At 46.5% G+C, this 10,146-nt stretch overlaps 1 protein-coding gene across 1 annotated transcript in view; it reads right to left on the minus strand.

Annotated features, from left to right (window-relative positions):
• Positions 1 to 5,779, minus strand: part of LOC121281403 (protocadherin-10-like) — a 32,785-nt gene extending 27,006 nt beyond the window's left edge. The window contains 2 exon segments of the mRNA XM_041194347.1: positions 3,278 to 3,348; positions 3,350 to 5,779. Coding sequence (XP_041050281.1) covers positions 3,278 to 3,348; positions 3,350 to 5,779 — 2,501 coding nt within the window.
• Positions 5,780 to 10,146: the final 4,367 nt, after the last annotated feature.

Raw genomic sequence — 10,146 nt, forward strand, 5'->3', positions numbered from 1 at the left:
CTCTCCCCCTGTTAAAAGTTAGCAACACAGCCTTGGAACGCACCCAATCCAAATGCGGCGCCGTGAAGGGTTAAAATACACACCGAGGATGCAAAGGGAAGGTCTGCCCGACCGCCACAACACCGCTCTCTTAAGAGGGCGACCTGTTGTTTGGGTCCATTGGTTTTTTCCACCCGATCTACAGTAAACGGAGCCTCGAAAGGGTTAACCGCTAATTAAACCGTGCCAATAATTGGACAGATTAACCGCAGTGCCAATGTTTCAGAGCGCTAGCGGGAAGAGCAGTTCAAGGTCAGAGCACAAAGAAAATCTGTAAACGGAATCATTTGTATTAGTGTTTTGCACGCTGCACTTTTGAAGCCAATAATTTTGATGGAACAGCATTTGACGTTAATTAAATGCGTGTTTGCGGGTTTATGAAGCCTTCTCCGGCGCGGCACTAGCTGTCGGAATCCTTTCTTCTCAAAAATAAACTGTCTTTACACATGGTTTCAGATAATTTGCACTCGAAATCTAAATTTAAATAATGCATTTGCTTATGCAACTGACACAAAGACAATCCGGAGCAACCACCGGGATATTTTCTCTCTCACACACACACACACAAACACACATATCTCTGCTCTTGAGATCCCAATTCCTCTGCACATCAATATTAATTGAGATTATCAGTTTGACAATATAAGGAAATGGATGTTCCCAAGACAGTCGGGGAAAAGGCTTGTATTAAGGCGTATGAGTATTATTCATCCGACTGAATATTAATTCTGTTGCTGTGGAAGCCTTTGATATATGCCCCAGTCCAATTGATTTACACAGGACTATGATGTGGGTGAAGGGACAGCGTGCTACAGATCGTATCAGATCAACACAAACTGTGCCATTAGCAATGATTCCCCCCGCCATCACCTCACATAACGCAATTTGATAACACGCTTACCCGCAAATTGGTTGTGTTTGGCGAACGAGATGAACTAATTGGAAATTAACGACAGAGGAATGGATGCTGTGACAGCAAGAGAGATTTTTTTTCACCAGTTTTGAATCTATTAGTAAAATCGGGGAAACAAAGCGAGGTTGAGAACAGTCGATGATGCTGCATCCGTATTCACTGCCCGAAAGGGCGGCGGAGGCAGATTCAATGGTAACTTTCCAAAGGGAATTAGACAAATACTTGATCAGGAAAAATGCAGAGTAATGGAGAGAGTGAGGAAGTGGGACTAATTGGGACACAGTAGCTCTTTCAGAGAGCCAGTACGGATGCGATGGACCGAGTGGCCTCCCTCTAGGCGTTCAGATTCTATGGTAATACAATGTGCTAACTACACCAAGGCACAATACCACGAATGCGATGGCCCGAGTGGCCTCCCTCTAGGCTTTAAGATTCTATGGTAATACAATGTGCTAACTACACCAAGGCACAATGCCACAACCTCCCTTCAAATCAATTCAAACTGAGTTAAAAGCCCCGTGGATAATAGTCAGCTCAGTCTGCTGTCACTATAAAGGAATATAGTTTCCAGCTGTTTATCTCGCCCCCATCCCCCTCTCCAACGCTGTATCTCGCTGGTAACGAATAAAGCGAGAAGAATACTGTAGGCTGACTCCGCTGGCGAGTGTTCACATCGCCGTAATGCAGGAACAGCTACTTTCAAATCGTCTCTTCGAAGCTGCAATAAAAATCTTTCAACAAAAAAGTGACACGAAGTATTGTGATTGATGATTGCCGGGTAATGAAATGTCTCTTTCAGGGCCTGTGAGCATCGGTGTCTGATCAAGTGCTCGCCCGCGAGTCAGTGTGGAGCGTCCAACATCCACACTGAATCAGATCACGATGGAAGTGCAGGGGGTCAGTGACATTGGTTAACATCTATCTGCCTTAGCGACGGATGCATAGATCGGACTTGCTGTTAATATATTTCGACATGGGCGTGATTGCAATCGTGCTAGGAGTACATTTCCTATTATCTAAGGACCGGGCAAAACCCCAAAGTAATAGCTATGGGCGAATAATTCCATTGTCAGCAAGGTTCCAGTGAATTGTTAAGGCGGCTACGGTTTCGCTAATTTTTTAACGTACAGATCAAATCTACCCCGGTTGGGACAGTCGGCGTGATAAGCCATTCAGAATCTTAGACTGTGTAGCGAGATGCCCCAAAATGACTGTCCGTTTTGTACCGATCGGTGCCTGTGGCAAAAAAGCAACAAATGTTGCAGATCTCTCCTGTTGAAACCATGATTGCTAATAAACTTGCATGAATATAAATGACAGCGGGATCCGCACGAGGCTTCGATGTAACAGGTTAAGATTAAAAGAAAGATATTGAAAATGTGAGAACAAGTCAGTGTGTGAAAGGCGCGAGCGAGGTGGGGTGGAATTTGGTCTATGAATGCGCAGCTTGCAATGAGGCACTCCGTCTCCTCCCTCGGGTGGTACATGAAGTTAACAGCAACCCTCCCAACACCCCACCCCCACCCCCCACCACCACCCCCATAAAGCTATAAATTCAATACAAGTCACCTGCTAGGTAAGTGTAAACTGTAATTTGAAACGAATAACCCTTGGTGGGATATTGTAATGGGGACCAAATATTTATACATAAGGAATATCTTTCCATTGATGCAGCTTCCTGCTAATGAGGTTCACGTAAAAAGAGTCAGAGTTATACAGCACAGAAACAGGCCCTTCGGCCCATCGTTTCCTTGCCGACCATCAAGCACCTATCTATTCTAATCCCATTTTCCAGCACTTGGCCCGTAGCCCTGCATGCTATAGCGATATGTTGTACCATATATGTCTGCGTGTGAGGTTCGATGAGGAAATTCAACGTGTGTGTGTGTGTGTCTGTATGTGCATGTGTGTGTCTGTGAGAGGTGATGAGGAGATTTTTCTTCGGCGGGGTTCTGGAATAGCCTAACTGGAACAAACAGATTGAACAGTAATTTTCAGCAGGACATAAGCTAGAAAGGCAAACTTTGCAGGTCCAAGGAGAAAGAACAGTGTGTGTTTGGGGGGGTGGGGGAGGGGAGGAGGAGGAGAGGGGTGAGGCTAACTGGATAGGTCTTTCAAAGAGCCGGAACAAGGAAGATGGGCCGAGTGGCCGCTTTCTGGGTTGTATGGCTCTATATAGGCAGCACAGCTCTTTCGGAGGAGGTTGTAATGAGTTGTGAGCGAGGGTGAAAATGTAATAGCGATCAATCCCGGAAAATAAATGATTCGGCTCAATTTCCGACGCTTGCAAAGCGCTCGGCAGTGAGTTGGATGATGCAGCCTCACCTCACCCGGTGCCTTGGTCTCAGCGCTGACCGCCAGCCCACTCCATCCGGCCACTCGGACATCGCAGCCGCGGACATGATTGTTACTGGGCGGCGTGGCCGGCCCGCAGGGCTTCAGGAACATGAAGTCACTCTTGGCCGATTCCGGGGTCAGGCACACCCTGTAACGGTAAGCCTGGGAGGGGAGGCGGCAGCCGCCCAGCTCGGCGCCGTTGGCTGCCGCCTTGGCACCGGCTGCCAGCTGGAGGTTCACGTCGGGCTTTTTGAAGATCTCGGCCGAGTTCCTCCTGCGAGTTAAGCAAGTTGCGGAGCAGCAGGAAGAGAACCGCGGGCAGCCGTAAGCATGGATCCTGTCCCTGTGGCACCTGATGAGAGCGAGGACCACGATGGCCACGAGGAATAGGAAGGAGATGGAGCCCAGGGAAATGATCAGGTAGAAGGTTAAATCCGAGTTGAGCTCGGTTTCTCTGGTGAAGTCCGGTTGCGGGTCCGGGACGCTGTTTCCCGCAGTTAACAGGATGGTGACGGTGGAGGAGAGCGGGGGCACACCGCTGTCCTTGGCCTGGACAATCAGGGTCTGCTGGGGGGAGTCCTTGACGCTGAAGCGCCGGGCCATCCGGATCTCCCCCGTGTGGATCTCCAGGTTGAAGAGCCCCCGGTCGGTTGCCCGGAGGAGCCGGTAGGAGAGCCTCGCGTTCTGCCCCTCGTCCGCGTCCACCGCCGTCACCTTGACCGCCAGGTCCCCGACCTCGGCCGAGCGGGGCACCGTCTCTGCTGCCACCGAACCATTCCGTGGTAACGGCGACACGATGACCGGCCCGTTGTCGTTCTGGTCCAGGATGAAGACGTGGACGGTCGTGTTGCTGCTGAGAGGCGTAAAGCCGGTGTCCTGCGCCTGAATTTGGATCTGGAATTCTTTGAGTTGCTCGTAGTCGAAGGAGCGGAGAGCGTAGACGTTGCCGTTGTCGGAGTTTATGGACACGTAGGTGGAGATGGACATTCCCTGGATCTCTTCCTCCAGAATCGAGTAGAACAGATAGGAATTCTGGTTTAAATCGGGATCCTCCGCCTTTACCGAGCAAATCGAGGCGCCCGGGGCGTTATTTTCCGTCACATAAACCGTGTAGGAAGGTCGGGTGAAACGGGGCGGGTTGTCGTTCACATCCGACACCCTGACCCTGATGGTCCGGTTGCTGGAGAGCGGGGGGGAGCCGCTGTCACTGGCCGTCACCGTGATGTTGTACTCTGGCACCTCCTCGCGGTCCAGCCGCCGCTCGGTGACCAGGGTGTAATACTTCTTAAAGGACGGCAGCAGCTTGAACGGGAGGCTCCCGGTGAGGCGGCAGCTGACCCTGCCGTTAGCCCCGGTGTCCCGGTCCGTCACGCTGATCAAAGCGATAACCGTGCCCGGGGAAGCGTCCTCGGGAACCGGGCTGGACAGGGAGGTGAGGATTATCTCCGGGGAGTTGTCGTTCCCATCCTGGACCTCCACAATCACATTGCAATGGGCAGCCACCGCATTCGGCCCCATGTCCTTGGCCTGGACAAAGATCTCATGGACCGGACTTCCCTCGTAGTCCAACACCCCTTTCACTCTGACCTGTCCCGTTTGCGGATCCACCGAGAACAACTCCCGTACCGTCTCGTGCGCGTGGTTACCGAACGAGTAAACTATTCGGCCATTGGTGCCTTCATCCAAATCCGTGGCATTCAGTTGGATGACCAAAGTCCCCCTGGGCACGTTTTCCGGCAACCTCACCGTGTAGACAGCCTGCTCGAAGACCGGGAGGTTGTCGTTGGCGTCCAGCACGTTGACGGTGATGCGAACGGTCCCGGATTTCTCCGGGATCCCTCCGTCCACGGCGGTCAGCAGCAGCCGGTGAAGGGCTTGTTGCTCCCGGTCCAGGGGCTTCTCCAGGATCAGCTCCGGGAACTTGCTGCGCTCACTCCGGGTCTGCACCTCCAGGACGAAGTGTTCGTTGGGGCTGAGCCGGTAGGTTCGGAGCGAATTGGTGCCAACGTCCGGATCGTGCGCGCTTTCCAAGGGGAAGCGAGCTCCCGGAGCCGCCGACTCAGTGATCTCCAACTTGACCTGACTGTTGGGGAAACTGGGAGCATTGTCGTTCACGTCTAGGATCTCGATTTCAGCCTGGTAGAGTTCCAAAGGGTTTTCAATCACAACTTCAAGGTTAAGGAAACAGGTGGGTTTCAGTCCGCACAGTTGTTCTCTGTCAATCTTTTCATTCACAAACAATATCCCATTCTCCAAATTTACCTCCAAATATTGCTTGCGGGCGCTGGATACTATCCGGAACCTGCGGGCGGACAGTTCGGCCACGTTTAATCCCAGGTCGTCGGCGATATTCCCAACGAAAGCGCCGTGTTTCAACTCCTCGGGAATCGAATAGCGGATCTGCCCTCTCGCCACATCCAAAAAGCTCACCAGCCTTAATAAAAATAACACGAAACCTTTGCATATCCGGCTTCCAGCCGAATTAGCCATATCACTGTGAATCACCCAGTCGTTATCGACTTACATCATTCGGTACTGGATCCAGAAGTGAGCTCCCATCTATTTTTATGTAAAACTTTCTCCTTTTTTTTTCAGGTCTTGAAGCAGGATTTTGGATGAATCCGAGCGGACCCGCCGATGTGACCGTATCGTGAGTTTCCAGCCCCGCACATTCCGGCCTGTATCTCCACTGATCTCTGAGTGCACCCCCCCCCACCCCCCACACCCCCTGTCCGATGTGTTTAAACAGCCTAGGGTTGGTCTGAGCACTGCTCCTCGCTGGCTCCTGTGCTCCTGTTTAATGTTGAAAAGGAAAGGGAGGGCGGGAAGCTCCCCAGCTCCCCAGCTGCATTTCAGCACCTCATTGGAGGAACAGCACCATCGAGGTACTCGCTCCAACACCAGCGCTCCGGGCGTCTTAAGAACGATTGTTATTCGTGGTGTTGCCTACGAAGCAGACCCAGTGTCCCCGAGCTTCTGCCTCCCTCTGGAACTACCTGCTTCATTTTACAACGGAATTATGTACTTAAGCTTGTAATAATAGGAACTCATCAGGTCTCACCAATGTCCCACATAGATTCCCGCGTATAATAAAAGTAATCGGGATTGTTATGTAGGGGATGCATAGTAAAATGGCAAACATTGTTATCTTAGATGCAAATAAAGCCAAGCTTAGCGCCCTCTAATAGTGAGATCTCGTTTTCCCCAGCTTTCTTGCCCACAATTTATATGTCTGCCGTTCTCTAGTTGGTAGCACTCTTGAGTGCTTCTAAGTCAGAAGGTTATGGGTTCAATCACCACTCCAGAGACACGAGCAAAAAAATTCACATGAACACTCCAATGCAGTATTGAGGAGGTGCTGCACAGTCAGAGCTGCCCTCTTTCCAATGGAATATTAAACTGCACATTTGTTTGTCCTCTCGGGTGAACGTAAAAGATCCTTTAGAAGCAATGAAATGTCCCCTAGGGCATCTCGCCTATTAGTTGTCCGTAAACCAACACCTAAAAACAGATTTCCATTATCCATTTCAGTTTGTAGGATCTTGCTGTGTAAAAATTGAATGTATACAAAGTGACAAAACTTGAAAAGTACTTCATTGGCCGGAAAGCACTTTGGAAAACATTTCGTCATTAAAGGCCCTATAAAAATGCAGGTCTGTGTTTCAGCCTTGGTGCTATTCTATGCTGTGGCCCTTTTTCCCTGATCCAGGTTTCTCAATTTTGAAACTTCTGTGCAAGTAAATTACATGTGTAGTAACACAGAACAATGTAATTCCAACTCTTGCACTGTACAATGTAAATTTCACAGTTGAGGACTGGTTATGTTTTCTGATTAGTTTCTGACTAGAACAGGCAAAGTCATTGCAGTTATCAGCAAATCTGATCTTTTTTAAATCATTCTGCCATGACCAATGTAACAGGAATTGACTTTTTTATCACTATTAGTTTATCATAGCATAACTGTTCATCTTTTTTAATTACTTCTATGATATAAGAAATATTGGAGAAAACACACCTCTGAAGATATAAAGTTCATGAAGAGCAGCACTTTCCACTTATAATTGTCAAATAATGTCATTTTCCCTTGCAATATTTCCCACTGCTTTCCTAGAATCATGGTCATACAACAAAAAATGAAGCCATTAGGCCCATTAGGCCTGTGTCAGCTCTTTGAAAGAACTATTCAATTAGTCCAGTCTCCTGCTCTTTCCCTATGGCCATGCAAATTTTTTCGTTTCATGTTTATATCTAATTCCCTTTTAAAAGTTACTAATTAAGCCTTTTCAGGCACTGTATTCCTGGTCCTATCCACTCACTGTGTTAAAAATAAATCCACATCTCCTCTCTTGTCCTTTTGCCAATTATCTCAAAAGTTGTGGGTTCAAGTCTCACCCCAGAGATTTTACCACCAAATTTAGGCTAAGACTCCAGGGAATGCTGTGCTGTTAAACTGAGAAACATTCTCTGCTCTTGGTCCTCAAACCATCCTGCAACACTATTTTCAAAGAAGAGCAAGGGACTTCTCCCCAGTGTCCTGGCACCAATATTTATCCCTGGGCCAACATCACTGAAATAATATTATTTTGCCATTATCACATTGTTGGTTGTGGAACAATGCTGTGCACAAAATACCAACAGTGTTTCCTACATTTTTCTATTCATTCCTGGAAAGTGGGCACTGCTGGCTAGACCAGCATTTATTGTCCATCCCTAATTGCCCTGAAGAAGGTGGTGGTGAGCTGCCTTCTTGAACCACTGCAGTCCATATGGTGTAGGTACACCCACAGTGCTGTTAGGGAGGGAGTTCCAGAATTTTGACCCAGTCACAGTGAAGGAATGATGATATAGTCCCAAGTTAAGATGGTGTGTAGCTTGGAAGGGAACTTGCAGTTGGTGGTGTTCCCATGCATCTGATACCCCTTTTCTTCTAGGGTTGAGGACTCAGAGCTTGCTGTCAAAGTAGCCTTGGAGAGTGGAATAATGACTGCATTTAAGAAGTACTTCATTGATTGTAAAGAGCTTTGGGACATCCTTAGGTCATTGAAGGTGCTATATAAATGGAAGATATTTGTTATTTTATAGCTGAACATAGTCTTGTCTTTGAGCTAATGTCCAAGCACACAAACATTTCTCCACAAGTTACTTACTAGCCACAAGGAACAGGAATCTTGATGAATGTCCCTTGTGCCTATACTGGGAAAATGTAATTACACCCAACCCTCAGCTCCCAACTGTTATCTCTGCAGAATTCAGCTAAATCAGAGGATTGGATATGGGACTTGCTCTGAATGCATCAATTACTCAGTGGATAATCTGGTCCACTCATTAAGAGAACAATTGTCCTTTATAATTTGAACAATCAACATTCCCTCATTTTTGTCCAATTTGTGATTTTCTCAATCAGAGCAACTTTACATCTTCAACATTTACCAGAAGAAATGAAGTTGTCTTTCACTTATTTCCTACAGCTGAACCCAAACAGTTTGAGAAATAACCTCATCTGTTCACAAAGTGCTTTAACCATTTCAGATCCAGACCTTCATTTGAAAATGAACCACAGAGTAAGCTCCCTAGCTGGAGTTAGTGTGCAGAAATCACATATCTATTAATGTGCAATAACTAATGAAATCTGAAAATAGCAGAAATATACAGCAGGTCAGGCATCATTTGTGGAGGGAAGCAGAATTAATGTTTCAGGCCAATGGCTCTTCATGAAAACTGATGATTAGAGGTCAGCAATCTAAAATTTAACTCCGTTTCTCTCCACAGATGTTACCCAATCTGCTAAGGATTTTTTGAATTTTCTGTTTTTATTTCAGATTTCCAGCATCTATGGTATTTTACTTTGATGCTAATGTGCAATTCTTAAAAAGACTAATTGAAAGAAACAATCAGAGGAGAGATATGATGTAACCATAAACTTTGTACAATGCATTAAATTACTGTTGTGATCAATTGGAGGGATCCCAACCATTGCCCAGAGTTAAAACTTTATATCAAAAAAGCAGAATATTGCAGATGCTGGAAACCTGAAAGAACAGAAATTGCTGGAAATACTCAGCAGGTCAGGTAGCATCAGTGAAGAGAAAAGCAGAATTAACATTTCAGGTCGATGACCTTTCAGCAGAACTTTATACATGTGCCTCAAACTCAAAACATGAAAATATGCTTCAATGTCCAGAACTGCTGATGGTCACAGAGTAAAGCTAGGAGCATGGGATCCCTTTCACTCTCAAGCTATTGTTGTCTTGAAATTCAACTCATTGGCAACTAAATTCTTCATTGCTAGCTTCTGGTCACCAAAACAGAAATGTAAACATTTGGAAAGATTCTGGTGCTGCTGAATAACAGCATCAGTCAAAGAAAGACCCTGCTGTAATCCAATACACAGGGAAAGCCTCAACTATCACTTTAATCAGAAACATGTTCCAACCAACAATATTACAACATGACCTGGGTTTAAGATATTGTTTTCAGCTACACTCATAAATGCTTTCCAATGTTAGCAGATGGTACTCAGTAATTGTACCTTCTGATTAAAATACACCATGGGATCAGTGTTTCATTTTAAATCTTTGATTTGTCTTGAAGTCAGTTATTACCAGCTTTAGCCTGGGCACCTGCCTGTTGGCTGATTAAAGAACATTTATATGTGGCACTGTATGTGCCAGTTCAATATATCATTTCAGTCTTACAGAAATATATGTTTCACATATGATTTTGGAATTCCACGTATATCCTCACTTACTTGTTTCTGCCCTTTGGAACATGTGTATAACTAACATTAAACTCTAATCAGGGTAAACAAAAATCTACATCAGATTAAATGTGTTTGGATGAAAGGAATTATCTTAAAT

The sequence above is a fragment of the Carcharodon carcharias genome, chromosome 8, assembly GCF_017639515.1.
Source record: "Carcharodon carcharias isolate sCarCar2 chromosome 8, sCarCar2.pri, whole genome shotgun sequence".
NCBI lineage: Eukaryota > Metazoa > Chordata > Chondrichthyes > Lamniformes > Lamnidae > Carcharodon > Carcharodon carcharias.